General features: G+C 37.2%; 1 protein-coding gene across 4 annotated transcripts in view; it reads right to left on the bottom strand.

Annotated features, from left to right (window-relative positions):
* The window catches only part of KIAA1328 (KIAA1328 ortholog), a 161,067-nt gene extending 143,846 nt beyond the window's left edge, over nt 1-17,221 (bottom strand). For 2 of the 4 annotated variants that reach the window (XM_045574982.1, XM_036419544.2), the window contains exons 1-4: nt 16,867-17,221; nt 10,506-10,541; nt 9,710-9,852; nt 5,608-5,702 (exon numbers count right to left, since the gene is read on the bottom strand). In XM_045574982.1, the coding sequence (XP_045430938.1) occupies nt 5,608-5,702; nt 9,710-9,852; nt 10,506-10,541; nt 16,867-17,221 (629 nt within the window). Of the gene's footprint in view, nt 1-5,607; nt 5,703-9,709; nt 9,853-10,505; nt 10,542-16,612; nt 16,683-16,866 lie in introns of those variants that run through there. The other 2 variants (XM_036419546.2, XM_036419548.2) reach the window with 2 other exon arrangements.
* Nucleotides 17,222-17,227: the final 6 nt, after the last annotated feature.

Genomic DNA, 17,227 nt, shown 5'->3' with positions numbered 1-17,227 from the left:
AATTTCTGTTACTGGTGCCTGTTTCTCCAAAGAGAATACAACGCTTATCCACAGGGCCACAAAGGATGTGTGTGAGTGAAAGCCACGTCCTTCCTCTGAGCTCCCACCTTCACCTTCTCTCAGAACCCTCCTCTATCAGAACAATTTCTGAAGAACATGAACTCCATAGCTTTTCCTTTCTTGCTAGCCTTCCGGTGAAGATATTAAAATCAATGATATAACACAATGAACATTAGAATTTTTTGAATGTTCAAGATTGATTGCTTTTCTTTGAAATAATATGTGTGAAATGCATGGCACACAATAGTGTTCAAAAACAGGTTTATTTCTTCTTGCTCATCTTGACAATTAAAATAATTTCCTCAACTATATTATTTATGGCTAGCATCATATGAGGCCCATGAATGGGACTCAGGCCCCTCTTCCTAAGAGGGTTATCTTTAAAACTGATACAATTACAAGGAATCCAAACAACAAAGAACGAATATACCTAAATGAAGAGGATTTCTACTCTGGTCTCAGGTAATCTTCCTGCCTCCCTTGTAGATGGCCACTTTTACGTTATTATGGAGGCATACCCCAACATTTATTTACTCCCTTTGTTCAGCCTGAAAGAGATCCATGAAAACTCCAGAGTTCATTGAGGGAGTAAAAGTTGTACACACATCCCATAATTCCAGAGTCTATGATGAGCTTTTCCCAAAACTTGAAGTGCTGTATCCTGAAAAATCACTCCTTTTAAAATTTAGTTTCTGGAGTATGTTTGAAAAATGTATCACTAAGCTATTTAAACAGGCCTTTTTTTTGGGGGGGGGGGGATCTTTTTTGTTATGCTGCTTTATTAGACTACCCGTTAGCAATTATAATATTATGCTCTGGGAGGCTATAAAATTAACAAGCTGTGGTAAGTACAAAGCATAAGTCTTCCTCCACAGGCCTATCTAAAGATACTCACAGCTTCTTTGTGGCCTATTAGCATAGTTAATATAAGCAAGGATATTAATACAGCCTTTAAAGGCAGAGGACTTGCCAATAAAACAACCTCAAGATTTGATATCCACTCTGAAATCTGTCTTCTTGTTTAATTTATGTTCAATAATATTTCCCATGAGGTATATATAAGAGAAAATATCTGGTATCCTGATCTACATTTTTCATCAAAGCATGCTCAGACCACAAAGTAACATAAAAAGACCCAATTCTCTATCTCATTTAGAGTAAGAGCAACAAGTTAATTAACAAAATGAGAAGCTAAATACAGGAAAGGGAAATGACTGACTAATAGGATAAAACAGTTAAAACTGACAAGAGCATATTCCCAGAGTTGGTTTGTTAATTATTTACAAAGAGGACAATAGCCTGTTCATAAAGTAAGATTGTTAGCATTTAGTTAATGCCTCAGAGTATATATCAAAAACTTCCACAAAATGTATTTTTATCTAACAAGAAAAGGGAACTCATACCCTTAGAGCTGGGTGCTTGGGCTAGAAATTGTGCTGCAAGTACTGAATATCTTTGAAGTCTTAAAATTGAAGTCTTAATTTTTTATTGTACTGAGATGTACATTTAATTATGACAAAAATAATTAGTTACAAAAAAACACGGAATAAATATAAAATAATAATGATCTACTTATACTACAATAGGAAACTAATGATGTTACATTTCTATTTTTCTTCTGAGAATGTCAAGTAGAAACAGCAAACTGTCCTTTGGGAAAAATCAGTATCTGAGCCTAAAAAAGAACCAGTCCTCAAATGAGTTAGTGCACAAGTATTCACTGGGGAACCATGCATCTCTGACAGTGTGGGCACAGGACAAGAAATAGTGGAGATGTTTTTAGGCTTCTTCGAATATGGCTCATATAAAAAAAAAAATGCAATGTGGCCAAGATTATTTTAAAACTTTTTTTCTTTAAAAACTAAGCTATAGTAGTTTGTGCATTAGTCTATGGCAGCAATTTTCAACCTTTTTCATCCATGGCATACACACGCTAATTACTAAAATCTGCTGCACACCAAAAAAATATATTTTTTGCCAATCTGGCAAAAAAAAAAAAAAGGTATAATTTTGATTCAGTCATACCAGACGGCTATTGTTATGTTGGCTGTTGTCATATTTTTAGAGAAACATCTATGAAAGAGGGAAACATTGATCTGTTGCCTCGTGTACACCTCCTACTGGGGATGGAGTCCGCAACCTGGGCATGTGCCCTGACTGAGAATAGAACCTGCAACCCTTGAGTACACGGGATGATGCTCAACCAACTGAGCAACACTGGCCAGGGCAGTTGTCATTTTTTAATATGACATTCTAAGGGAAAAGAGGTCAGTGCCCTTGACTAAAAGGCCTGATATTACATGTTTTAAAAATTCTTGCAGAACACCAGTTGCCACAGCACACTGGTTGAAATAGCTGGTCTACAGTAACCTCCCCATCTTAAAAAGTCTCAGTAAAAATTAAATACCGTAAATAAATAAATAAACAAACAAACAAACAAATAAATAAATAAATAAAAATGCAAATGCATACACAAGGAAGTCGCCATCTCTCAGCACTAACTACAATATTTTGCAGAGTCATTCATTTTTCAAGTCCCCATAAATTGCACTACTTTTCCCACCAATGCAAACAATTCATTAATTTTAGTATTAAAGACTTTCTGAGATCACTTAATTCAGCAATTTTGAACAAAAAGAAATCTTCCTATCCTTATGCCTCCAAAAATGATCAATCAATATTCCACTTTTTCTTCTGCAAATGTAAATCAATGCTAGACACCTCGGGAAATGTGATCATTTACTTCGAGTCCATATATTATTATCAAGTCATCTTTTACACTCTCTTCCACCAGCTAAATAATTCATAAAATCCCTGGTATCTATTCCCCATTAGCCTATTAATTTGTATGTGTACTCCATTCTTTTATTAGTGTAGTTAACACAAGTAAAAAAAGTTCCCTGAGCATATATAGATTATTTAAGGAGGCATCTGCAGATTATTAACAACTCATACTATATTTTTTGGTTTTTTAAATCTATTTGGTTTCTTGCCAAATAGCACTATATTCCTTACTCATGTTCAGGCTAAACTGAACTATGAACCATGCTTATTTTTTTAATGTACTAGGCCTAATCAGTAAATCTTTCTCTTAAGTGAATTTCTATTTTATTTTTATTCTTAGGCATATAATATCCTGCATTTGTCACTATTATCTTACAGCCTGTTTGAATGAATCTATTTTCTAACCTATTAAGCCAATTCTTAAATCTTATTTATACCTTCGGTTAACATTTATTTTCGTTTAGTAACATCAGTATATCTTATAAGCATCTTTTTGCAACTTTCACACATAGTACCAATAAAGATAATGATTAAAATGGACCTCACAGCTAGATTCTCAATGGAATAGGTAAGATACAGGTAAGCCAGTCTTAGGATTTAGACATATACAGTTTTCCCATTAACTTTGTTAAAGGCTATGTGTTTTTTAAAAAAGGCTAATGCTTTGGTAAGACTGTTTTTCACCTCAAAGTCACCATTAAAAAAAAAAAGCTATAGTTTTCATTTGGTTTTATATTGCATGTCACTCTATAATTGAAAAACATGCTATTTGTTTTGTACGTTTTGCTGAGAGCTACTGGATATTTATGATTCCGAAAATATGCCTGTTAATGGTCAGTGTTTGTGCTAAGCACTCTGACTTCTCCCCTAAAATAATGTTGGTGCATCTTCATAATAGCGGAAATTCATTAAGTATGCTATACTTGAATATATCATAGAAATACACAGGTTTTCTAAATCTCCTGACACTTTCTCCATTTGCCTTGACTTTTACACACCAAAGTTTTAAATAAATAATACATGGGTCAAAGAAGTCTCAAAAGAATTTTTAAAAAATACATAGGGCTGGATAAAAATGAAAATACAAAAATCAAATATGTAGGAAGCATTGAAAACAATAATGAGAGAGAAGTTTTTAGCACTAAGTTTCTACTTTAAGAAATAACAAGAAAAAGAACAAAATAAATCCACAGCAACAGAAGAAAGGAAATAGAGTTAAGAGCAAAAATCAATATAATTGAAAACAGAAAAAAATAGAGAAAAATCAATAAAACAAAAAGCTGCTTCTTTGAAAAAAAAATCAATAAAATTGATAAAACTAACAAGGCTGACAAAATTAAAAAAGAGAGAAGGTGCAAATCAATAATACCATAATGAAGCACTACAGGCTTTGCAGTCATTAAAAAGATAAGAGAATACCACAGACAACTTCATGTTCATAAATTTGACAACTTAGGAAAATGGGACCATTCTCAAAAACCACAAACTCCCAAAACTCAATCAAGACAAAACAGACAGCTTGAATAATCTTGTAACCATTTAAAAAAAAAAAATGAATTTGTAATTAAAAAGCTCTTTAAAAGAAAGCTCCAGGCCCAGATGATTTCACTGGAGAATTCTATAAAATATTTACAAAAGAATAAACCAATTTTATACAATTTCTCCTAGAAAATAGAACTCTTCCCAATTCATTTTATAAGGCTAGTATCACCATGATACTAAAAACAGACTAAGCAAAAACAAACAAACAAACAAAAAAACTATAGACAAATTACTCTCATGAACATCGATGTACAAATTCCAAACAAAATAATAAGAAAATCAAAATTAGGAATGTATAAAAACTATGATAAAAACTGAGATTTTTACAGGTAGCAAAATCAACATTCAGAAATCAATTTGTATAATCCACCATATCAACAGCTAAAGAAGAAAATACATAATCTCACATTAAAATAGGCTCAAAAAGTGTTCCACAAAATCTACCATACAATCATAACAAAACCTCTTATAAAGGTAGGAATATAAGAAAACTCCCTCAACTTTATGAAGAGCATCTTTAAAAAATCTACAGGTAATATCATACTTAAAATCACACACACACCCTGAAAAACCCAAATTGAAACAAACACTGCAAAATAGATAACCAGTATTCTTCAAAAGTATCAAAGTCATGGAAGGCAAGGACACACATGAAGAAGACCAAGGAAACATGAAAACTGAACACAAACGTGATACTGGAGCAGGAAAAAATATACTAGTGAAAAAAACTGGTGAAATCTGAATACTCTGTAATTAATATTATTGGACTAATGTTAATTTTTGACAATTGAATTATTTATTCAGGGTAATAAATTTAGAAAAAGTTATGTGAAAGGTATAAAAGCCTTCTATACCATTTAAGAGATTTATTGAGATATCTTACATATAATAAAGTTCAATCATTGGGTACAATTCAATAGTTTTTAGTATATTTAGAGTTCTGTAAACACTAAATATAATTTTAGAACATTTCATCCTATCAAAAAGTACTCATTCCTCTTTCTCCCAATATTTTTTCAAATTTTCTATAAGCCTAAAATTATTTCAAAATAATACAAAAAAGTAATAATTATATTACATTGAATTAAAACTTATATAAATATAATTTTTGACACACTATATAATGACATAATCAAGAAAGGAAAATGACATTCATGTGTTCTAAAGTTCTTAAATTTTCTCTCTTATATAACAATGCATCTCATATACGGTTTGTCTCACCTGGCCAGTTCTTTAATTAAATTTGCAATGCGTCTTTTGTCTTCAAGGCATAAATCCTTTAATGATGCACTCTTCATTCCTCCCTTGCAGAAATTCTGAAACAGAAAAAAAAAACTTTCGTTTAACCTTTACTAAAAACAATTTTAAGACTCTTCAATAAATTTCTTAAAATAAGTACAGAAGTGAAACTTGCTAGATACCTTGATCTTGTGGAAACACTAGTGGCCTGTTTCATTTAAAACTGACTATGAACTCAAAACAGGCTAAGGCACTGTCTGCCCGTCAGAGGACATCATGAAATTTACACAGAAAAGCAGACAGAAAGAACTCAAAGCAGGAATGCCCCTGCCTACATACTAGGGGATATTTTAAAAAACAACTCTCCCTTGGTTGAGTGCTACAGAAAAAAACACCCAATGGAAGACACTGAGAACCTTTCTTACATCACAGCCCAGCTTAAAACTACGGTTGGCAGCAGCTGCTCCTGTTCTAGCCTCTCAATAACCCGAGGTTCATTCCAAAGGGTACTAGGCCAAAGAGTAAATAATAATAATAATAATATTCTTAAATAGCTAATAATATCTAGTGCTTACTACTGCCAGGAATAGTCTAAGTACTTTACACTTATTAATCCATCTTATTTCTGCAAATAATGCTATTAGGTAGGTATTATTCTTATTTTAAAGTGAGGATATTTATCTTGTCTAGTATTAAGAAGCAGATCAAGACCAAGTTCCAGAGTCTGTGCTTTAACCACTGTACTATCCTGTCTCCATGCTATAAAAAATTCTTGACATTATTAACAGGATTTTTAAACCATGAAACTCGGGGAGTCACAAGGGAACTGGAGGTAACATGTAAAAGGAAGGAAGTATAATCCTTGACATGTATGCAACTGCAAAATAGGTCAGCCCAATTATTTCTGGAAGTCAAGAATAATCCAAGACCCTTAAAATGAAACATGGAAATACTGAGAGCCAAAGACAGGAAAGAGAAGAGAAGAGAAAATGAGCAAGGAATGGTAAGAAAATAAAATAAGTTTGGTTTTAGATACATCAGGCCAATTTAAGATACCAGGAAGACATGCATATTGAAATGTTTAGGTAGAAAGTCGGAAATGTGGGTCTGGCTCTCAAGTCAGAAAAAAACTAAGATTTAAAACTGAGCTATATGATATTATGGAGGATGTTTAGATTTTTTATTATTTTCATTATACCTTTGTTTTAAAATTTTCCTTAAAATTAAGAAAATATTATTTTTTAAAAAGCATCTACAAATCCAAGAGAAAAAAAAGTCTGTCTAAAAGAACAAGAGGAGAATCGGAAGCATAATATATTGTGGGAGAAAGAAAAGAAAAAGTTTCAAGAAAAGTGTGGGGTTAACAGTGCAAATGACTGAAAAGCTAACAGAATGTGAAATGATGCCACTGGATTTACAATGGGCGAAGCTGCTGATAACCCATGAAAAGACATTTCAATACAGGTGCAGTAAATATAAAACAAACAAAAGATTTTAGCAGCATTGTATTTACCAATAACAGCAAAAACCTGAGAATCAGGTTTTATTCACTGTTCACTAGAGCAGTGTTTCCCAAACTTCTCTCATGAGGAGAATCACCTGGTGGAGTTGTTAAAATAGAGATTCCTGAATCCCAACTAAGAAGTGCTAAACTAGAATTTTTGGGAACATCTAGGTAAAATAGTATACTTACAATTGTATACTAAGCTTAGGGCACTAGTTAAGTATACAATTTTACCTAGATGTTCCCAAAAATTCTAGTTTAGCACTTCTTAGTTGGGATTCAGGAATCTCTATTTTAACAACTCCACCAGGTGATTCTCCTCATGAGAGAAGTTTGGGAAACACTGCACTAGAGAATGATTTCACTGTGGTATATTTATTCAATGGAATGCCATAGGTTCTGGTTGCTATGCTACTGACTTTCATTTTCAAATCCACCCTTCCACGCTCTGTGTTGTGATGCTGGGGCTGAGCCTCTGGACACCACCTTTCTTCTTTGCCACGTGACTCTCTCTTAAACTCTGCCAATGCGAAGAACTAGAGGGAGACCAGGGCTTGTTAGAGAGAGAAAGGACACATCCCTTCCTATTTGCTTCCTTTTCCGCCAGTCTCAGCCTGGCAGGAACAGCTGATTCTATTTTGCAATTTCTCGTGCCCTCAGGGAACCAGCCTTCCTTTATCCTGTTTCCTCAGGGACAGCAGTCAGGCTGGTTCCCCATCACCAGAGTCCAAGTGCCAGTTCTGAGGGGTTCATCCTCAAAACTTCCATGCTTTAATAATTCCAACTTGTCCCATCTGTTCTCCCAGCCCTAGAAATGGTAACTGCTTCTTAGAGATAACTGAGTATTTTCTTTTTGTCTTTTCAGTTCTTCAGCACCAATGTAGCAAGTATTTAGTATTTTCAGTTAAGATAAATGACTAAATCCTAACTGAAATACCAGTGAAAAAATGAAATATAACTATATACAACATAAATAAATCTCATGAACATAACATTGAGTAAAAATGCAAATCACACACTATACAAAGTATAAGCTCATTTATATAAGGTTTCAAAAAGTTATAAAATTAAATATTCTTTAAAAAACAAATATATTTTGACAGCGGTCAGTAACCAACAGCTACAAGCCAAATCTGGCCCACCCTGTCCATTAAAATGAACATTCATCTACACACTGATACTTACCTACACGGCTCTATTCACAGGACAGTGGCAGAGCTGAATACTTGAGACAGACACTATGTGGCTCATAAAGGCTAAAGTATTGACTATCCGGCTCTTTACAGAAAAAGTCTTTATGATATTCTTTTCCAAGTGAAGAAAATAACAACAACAATAATAATGCGAGCTAATTTTCTTTTAATAAAAACACCTTTCGTATATTTTAGGGCTTATTCATCATTAACTAACAAATTCAAGTGAACAGAAATCATAAAGGACACCTAACCAAAATACAGCTGTTGTGGATTTGATTTACTAACTCCACACAGATCAGAATGTAGGTCTTTTGAGACATACCAAGATAATACATTTTCTTAATTAAGATTTAAAGCAAGCCCAAATATTTTGGAGCTAAATGCTTTATATTCATATAAGCATCATCAAAACATGCAAGAATCCTCTGTAGCTTTTCAGAATGTGTACAGATGACCTAATGTTCTTTCAAGGACTCTTCTGCCCACATACATCAGTGCTGGTCATGTGGTCTCTGAGAAAGACGATACCCTACCAAGGAGAACTCAAGGTGACTTAACTGAGCTTAACGTAAAACAATAACAAATAAAAAGGTGGAGCCTACAAGTCATTTCTGAACATACAAAGTGCACTTCATGGAGAAGCCTGCACTAAGCTTCCTGCCTCCTTCACTGAACTGCCTTCCTGCAACGAGTTCCTGCCATCTGAGCCACCCAGATAGAGGAGTTCCTGGAATCCTGTTCTAACCAAGTGGGCTGAAGCATCTCAGGCTTACTCAAATGACCTAGTTGTATCACCTTCAACAGCTTCACCACCCAATACAGCAGCTCCATCCTAACCAATGAGGACAGTACTTTTTGGACCAATACTGCGAGTATTTGGAGTCCTCATTTGCATGAGGACAGATCAATCAGGACCAGGGTAGGGACTTGAGTCATTTTAAACCAGCTCCCTTCTGGCTCTGGGCATGCACTTTCCATTTCCACCTAAGATTGAAAACTGCATTTCTCAGGCTGGAGGTGAGACCCCGAAGATGACTAACCAGAGCAGAGCAGAGCAGAGCAGAGGCGACTGGTGCAGGGTGAGGTGGACCTAAGCAGGTAGAAAAGACCAAAATTGAGCAGAACTGCCTCTCCCAAAAGGGCCTCACCCCAGGGCCACCCTGCCCACTACTTCTTCACAGCCATGCTGTTTTCATAGCTCTGATGCATCACAATGGAGCTGTTTCACATTGTTTTTTTCTTCATTGCAACCCAAATCAGGAATTCCTGTTGGCATTGAACTGGCACCAACAGCCATCAATTGACAGTGCACAAAGAAAAATTAGTAACTGACCAACATTTATAAAAAATTGTAGAATGAGAACAAAACAAATAAATTACTGACCTGTTCACTTACGAAATCTCCGGCACCTTTTAAAGACTCCATGGAGATTGAAGCAGCGGTCACCTTGGAAGTCTTAACTTTAACATTAGCTTTTGGACTCATTGACTTGTGTCTTGATCTGATATTTCCTTCTGTAGAGATCCCTAAGGATTTGCATTAAAGAAGATTTCAAAATTATAACTTCTCATTCTCTAAAGCGCTCCCCCCACCCCAATCAAGTCTTCATTGATATCCTCTATTTTATAGGATGTAATACGGAAAACTCTTACTTCATCTTAAGGCCCTCTTAATTAATAATGAATCATGAAAAAAATATGTTTTGAATATATTAAGATTCAACTGAAATATTTTTAAAAGGTGCTGGCACATTCAAATGTCATATTGAAACCAATAAATAAAACATGCCGCAAATACACTCACTTAGGGAAATTAAAAACCTGATTTGTCACATAATTGGGGTACTTTCAATAGTCCAGTTTTACTCCTCATCTGTAAAACTTAAAAGAATCTATCACATAAGCTTTATGTCAAGTTTCCACACTTTTATTTGAAATATTAAATTTAGGCTCTTATTTGTAAAAATAAATAATAAGAAAATCTCTTGCTCCCTAATACATAAAGTATAAGGCAGTGTTTTGAACCCTAAAAGGGTTTCTTTAATTTTTTAAATTTTATTTTAGGTTCTAATGAACTGTTCCGCATTCAGTTATAACTACAAAGGTATCCTAATGTTTCATTTTCCTCTTAACACTTAAGAAGCAAATGAAGCTTAACAAATTAACATAGAAAATCATACCTGGCACATATACTACTGATTGTTCTTCATCAGAAACTATGCAGAAAAAGACATGAAGGAAAATACTAGGAAACATTTGCCATCATCCAAATGCTACTATGGTTCGGTACTTTTGTTATAATTTGTAATTTCTATTTGACCTTGGAATTTAGTTTTTAAAAGTAACACTAGAAAGCAAAGTAATTGAATTAATGCAGCAAAGTTAATATTATTTTAAAGTTCTTTTTATATAATCACAACTATATGTTTTATAAAAGTTTTGGAAGGCCTTGTTCTATAAAACTTTTATTCATGCTTATTCCCAAGGGAGCTATCCTATACTATAAATTCTGCTGTGCTGTCATTCCATTGCCTTTGTAAACCACGAGTTCAGTGCCCCAGTTCACTCATTACTGGAAAACTGACAAGTTATTCTAGGCATGAATAAGTAATTTCAAAATGAGCTTTATCTTTGAAAAACAAACACTGTTTGAGGGCAAGTCAATCATACAAACACAGAGGCATTTTTCTATTCTTCGTAGTGCATATGTGTAATGTCCCACGAGGTCCTACTATTTAACAAGTGGAAGAAACTCAAGACAAAAAGAAGTACAGATAATAACACTGCTTTAGAAGACAACCATTACAATAAAAAAGCATTCTTCCAGAAACAAAATTTTAATCAGAACCATATCTAAATCCAGATATATGTACAGTTTGATAACATTTGCCAGAAAGAAGCAACTGAACATTTTTTCCACTGACTGACAACATTCTAAAGTTCTCTGTTATTTGATAAAATGTTTTCTTTTCCAAGATTTCCAAACAAATCAATTACGAGCTATTTCATTCCAGGCAAAGAATGGAGTAAAACAGTAGATTTAATAACATGTTCAAAAAGTCCATGTATTTCAGCTCACGATCAACCTTTGTAATGGAATCTTCTCAGAAAATGCTGAGTAGCTATGCCTAGGATCCCCAATGGAATTTGGGAATGCAAAGATGATGTCTGCAGCTTGAGCTGCCAGCTGGTTTCTAATCGCTTTCCAGAGCAGCATAAACACTCGCACAGCTTCAAGGTTTTGGCTGATAACTAGTGCCCCTAAACTTCAATCCCCTCAAATCTCAGGGATGGAGCTGGTATTTTAAGAGGCACATAAGACAAGTAAGCATACAAAAATTAGACACCACCACTCCTAGAAAACTGAGAGCAACTAACACAGGAGCAGAGAGAGAATTTATAGCCTCACTAACATCCAAGCTATAAAAGACCTTACAAAATGAAATTGTGCAGGCTCTATTTGATAGCAAAAACTGATTCTTTTTTTTTTTTTTAATCTCTTGGGATCAGCACACACAGTAGGTGCTCAATACATATTTAATTACTTACTGTTGGAAATATACATATGGAATAAAGAACGGGGGGGGGGGGCAGGAATTCAAGATGATTCAGGAATTGTTCCAATTGTTCCATATGACAGTCTTCAATTAGAAGATACAATAATGATGAATGTGCAGACTATTCTCCAAGGATGGCCTGTGGACTAACATAACTGAGTCCTGGAAAAAAGACTACTACATTTCCCTAAATCATCCACAAATAAACTTGCTCACAACTGGAAAAACCAACTATCCCATTCAGCCGCACCTTGATTTGGAAGCTAACCAAGTATATTATAGTTTCCTCTTTGCTCAAATCTAACACCACTTCTTCATCCTTATTGTCAACTAATAACTTTGTTTCTTAAGAAAAGAAACAAATAGCCCGGCCATTGTGCCTCAGTGGTTGAGCATCAACCTATGAACCAGGAGGTCAGGGTTCGATTCCCAGTCAGGGCACATGTCCAGGTTGCAGGCTTGAGCCCCAGTAGGGGGTGTGCCGATCAATGATTCTCTCTCATCGTTATGTTTCTATCTATCTCTCTCCCTCTTTCTTCCTCTCTCTTAAATCAATAAAAATATGTTGTTGTCTTTTTAAAATAAAACAAACAAAAAACTGTACGGACCTTCTCAAGCTTCTATTTGCAGGTGACATTATAAAGACTCCATCTTAAAAACTGTTAAAACTACTGAATGAAATCAGTAAAGCTGCAGGACATAAAATCGATATACAAAATTCTACTTCGTTTCTATAAGTTAATAATGAAATGCCACAGAAATTAAGAAAGAAATCCCATTAAAAAAATACCTAGAAATAAATTTAATTTAAAGTCTAGTACATTGAAATTATAAGATGTTGATAAAAGAAGTTGAAGAAGACACAAAATAAATGGAAAGATATTTCATGCTCATGGATTAGAAGAATATTGTTAAAAATATCCACACTACCTAAAGCCATCTATAGATTTAATGCAATCCAAATAAAAATTCCAATGGTATAACAATCCTAAAATTTGTAAGGAACCACAAAAGATCTCGAATAGCCACAACCTTGAGAAAAAAGAACAAAGCTAGAGACATAACACTTTCTGATTTTAAACTATATTACAAAGTTATCGATATAATAATCAAAACAGTATGATATTGACATCAAAAACAGAGACAAAAAAAAAAAAAACAACAACAACCCATAACAGCTAGCCCTTTCCAGCTTTATTTTTCTCCATAACACCATTATCATAGATTAGGGGTGTCGAACTCAATCAGAGAAGGGGCCAAAATCTAAAATCCAGCCTAAATCGCGGGCCGAATGGTTTACTGAACGGTCATAAACTGTCATTGTGATGGAAACGCAGCGGAGTGCAGTGATGACAGCGCGGTGTGGGCCACATTGCAAGGCCTGGAGGGACGGATTTGGCCCTCGGGCCTTGTGTTTGACACATGTGTCATAGATATTTTACTCATTTCATATCACTGAAGTGGAAGCACTAAGTAGGTGAAGATTTTCATCTTTTGCCAAATGTTGTATCTGCAAACATCATAGAATGCCTGGGTCATAGTAAGGACTGAAACAGATATTTAATTTTATGAGGCATTGTACAAAAAGCTTTAGTGTTATCTTTCTTTCCTTATCTCATTTAAAATATTCAGGTAAAACCCATTAGCTACATCCATGATAAATTTCGTTTCAATATAGAAAATGCTAAATAAACTGACCTTAACAAAAGTTGTTTTTTTTAAATAAGACTAAACATATTTGAAATTGCCTCCATTCTACCTATCTTTTCTAATCACTTCTAACCTATCTTCATTTTAAAACAAAATATATAACAAACTCATAGAAGACCACTTACTGGGTTCTATATGCTACCTTATAATTACACTTTGGTTTCTTTAGAAGCACCTCTATAAGACGCGTACAGCAAATTAGAAAGCACCCTTAATACTAATACCAAATCACAGAATCAATGCAGAAGTTAGAAATCCAAGGCAGAAATGGTAGAGGGGAAACAACTTGTCCATCTCAGGTCACCAAGACCCGAGGGAAATAAACTTAGTACTGTCCACTCTACTCTAACCTTTGAGCCTGAATCACTAACCAGCAACATATGTAATACACATATGTAATTATTACTGGCCACATGACTTTCCTGCTTAATACAGGCATGCCACATTTTATTTGTACTTCACTCAACTGAAGGTAAGGCCCTCCTCCAGAAAAAATATTACAGCTGGCTTTATTGCAATACTCAATGGTCTAGGACAGCACCCACAATATCTCCAAGGTATGCCTGTATATTAAGAATAAACATTAAGCCGAAACTGGTTTGGCTCAGTGGATAGAGCATCAGCCTGTGAACTGAAAGGTCCCAGGTTCGATTCCGGTCAAGGGCATATACCTTGGTTGCAGTCACATCCCCAGAAGGGGGTGTGCAGGAGGCAGCTGATTGGTGTTTCTCTCTCAACATCGGGTTCTAATTCTCTATCTCTCTCCCTTCCTCTCTGTAAAACAATCAATAAATATATATATATATATATATATATATATATATATATATATATATATATTTAAAAAAGATAAACAATAAGTCTATTTGTAATTGAAAGTCAATGGCAAGCATTATAGATATTGCAAAGTTCTGACCAGATGTCTTATAGTTCATATTTAATATCAAGTTACTAATACGGTTACTGATAGTACACCTGAGAGCATTTAAGCAATCAAATTTAAATACTGCAGAAACACTAACTTCTGATATTATCAGGAACTATAACAAAGAAGGAAAACAATTTATGGCTGAAGGGGCATAATTTTACTTGCAGATTTAACACACAGTTATAATAACATGGCATGTCCATTGTTTACATATAGGGTACAAAGACACACTTGTACAAAACAGCATTGCTGAATCATACTGTGCAGGAGATGCATCACTCAACATAAAGAAAAAGAGAGAGAGATGACATTCAGTCACAGATGATCTGTTCTCACATGATGGAAACATCTAGGATGGGAAATCTCTCAATCACACTTCTCTAGTTGTTTAGGGGAAGCACTGAATAATCTTTCAATAGTGAGAAAAGAATTCCAGATTACAGATACATACTTTTTAGTTTTTTCCTTTTGAAAGTTCTACTATAAAGTTTTTGGGGTGGTCTGGGAAGTCTGTGACAAGAAGAGATTAAGATACAAAGACACAACACTAAACCAAATGATTCATAACTATCCCTAATGCTTTTTTTAGTGAAAATCAGTAACACATCCACATTTGATATTGCTTTTCAGTCCTATGGAAATAGAAAATAAAAGTATTTGAGGCTAAATGTTAGATAGCCTGGGGGAAACATCATACTGATAAACTTGAAATCCCTTTCAAATACCTGAATTTCCATAGAATTTAATCACCATCATTTCCCCCATACAATTTCAATGTTTTAAGTTCAATTTATGTACAATAGTATTTTATATAAATATTTCGAGTAAGGGAGAATTTGAGAGAAAGGGGAAGCTATGTAACTTCTATATGAAAAGGGGAGCAATAGGACCACATGGATTAAGTGAGAGTAAAGGGTTGCAGAGTCCAAGAACATAGATTCATTTACCATTAACTTAATCAGAACCACTGTCACAGGCTGTCTCCCTTTCCCCCAAAATCATTTACTCTGCATCAGAACTGCACCACTGCTCATATGTGGCGATGAATGTGATTGAACTGAAGAAGCACATTATAAGTTAATAAACTTCAAAAATCTCCTCTATCGCGAAATTGTATAGCACAGAGGCAGTGTTTCAAGAGAAAAAGGCTCATCCCAGTTTCCTGCCTTCTTCATTCAGCTCAGTTCTCAAGGCACATACTCTTGGCATCCTTATTGACAGGTGGAGGAAAGATGCTTAATCCGCACCGCGCACTAGAGTGCTTTCATCCACAGCGCGTGTACAACTTTCAGTCTCACTAACCTATCTGAGACAAGAGGTAAACACTAAGCACGGACCAGCACGGGATGCAAAAGTACGCCTTGTAAATCCTAGTAACTCAAGGGGAACTGATCATATAATTTTGTTAAGTTTCCCTGGGAGCTCAGTGGCCTGTGCAAAGAAAGAATCCACAAAGTTAGCAGCGATGCCTCCAACAATGCTATCACCAGTCCAGCAAAAACCAGATACAACCGCTCGCCCGCGCCAGGCACCCAATGCACCAATGGCCTTGCTCTCCAAGTAACACTCTTGTAAGGCACACGGAGTAAACGATCAGGACCAGAGCTGGGCTTGGGTCAGGCTGCCCAACCCGGGGAGAGAACCACTCAGGTCACACACATCTCATCACAGCCACCGAGAAGATGCATCTAGGGGGGAAGACCATCCCGAGAGGAAAAGCTCTACCCCGAACAACCCAAGAACTTGAATCCCGCTTGTGGTGACCTGCAAACTCCGCGCAGGTGACACCATCTCCAGGCACGACGCTGTGCAAGCTTATCCCACAGCCGGCGCCTCCGGACGAGCCCCCGCGGACCGCGAGCCCCACGCCTCCAGGAAAGTCCCAGTGTCAGTCATCACTGACAGGCCCGGAGTCCAACAAGACCCTGACATCCCTTTCAACAGCGGAGACTACGGACAAGGCTAAGACAAGACAAACAAGACCCCCGATCACCCAACACCCTTTCCCTCCTGCACAAGCTAACTGCGCACAGCCGGCCCGAGGTCGCCGAGGGCTGGGCCCCCAGCCCCGGGCCATCATCCCTGAGCTCACCGCCGCGCAGGGCCGGGGAACACCTGGACTCAGCCCCACACCTGGAACCCCAGCCTGGCCACCGATGCCACCTAACCCCCCTGCCAGGCGGGATGCGGGGCGCCCGGACCGCACGGCCCCGCCCCCGGGGTGGGTGAACGCCGCCGCCGCGCCTCTCCCTCTCCCTCCGCCCAGTCCCACGCGGACAGTCCCAGGTCGCGTCCCCGCCCCGGGACGCCGGCGCCGGCGCCCCCTGCCCGGCGGGGAAAGGATACAGTCTCGGCTCCAGAACGCCGCGGCGCCGGCGCGGGAGGGGCGCGCCGCGTCCGCCATCTTGAAACAACCGCCACTCGGGGCGTCGGGCCGGGGCCGCCCCGCCCCGGATGCCAGGCGCCGCTCCCATTGGCCGCTGGGCGCGGAGGTCCGCCCCCTCCTGCGCGGCCGGCCCCGGCGGGCCGGTAGGGTCCGGGCGGAGGCGTCGTCGTCGCCGAGACCCGGCGGGTCGGAGGGAAGCTCTGGCCTGGGCCGGGGGCACGAACGCCCCGCGGATCTCCTCTTCGCTGAACAGCCCGGGCCGCCCATCGCCGCCGTCGTCGCGGCCTCCGCGCCGAGGACTACAACTCCCGGCATGCCGTG

The sequence above is a fragment of the Pipistrellus kuhlii genome, unplaced genomic scaffold, assembly GCF_014108245.1.
Source record: "Pipistrellus kuhlii isolate mPipKuh1 unplaced genomic scaffold, mPipKuh1.p scaffold_m20_p_6, whole genome shotgun sequence".
NCBI lineage: Eukaryota > Metazoa > Chordata > Mammalia > Chiroptera > Vespertilionidae > Pipistrellus > Pipistrellus kuhlii.
Note: the sequence above shows the minus strand (reverse complement) of the source record. Positions and strands in the feature narration are given on the sequence as shown.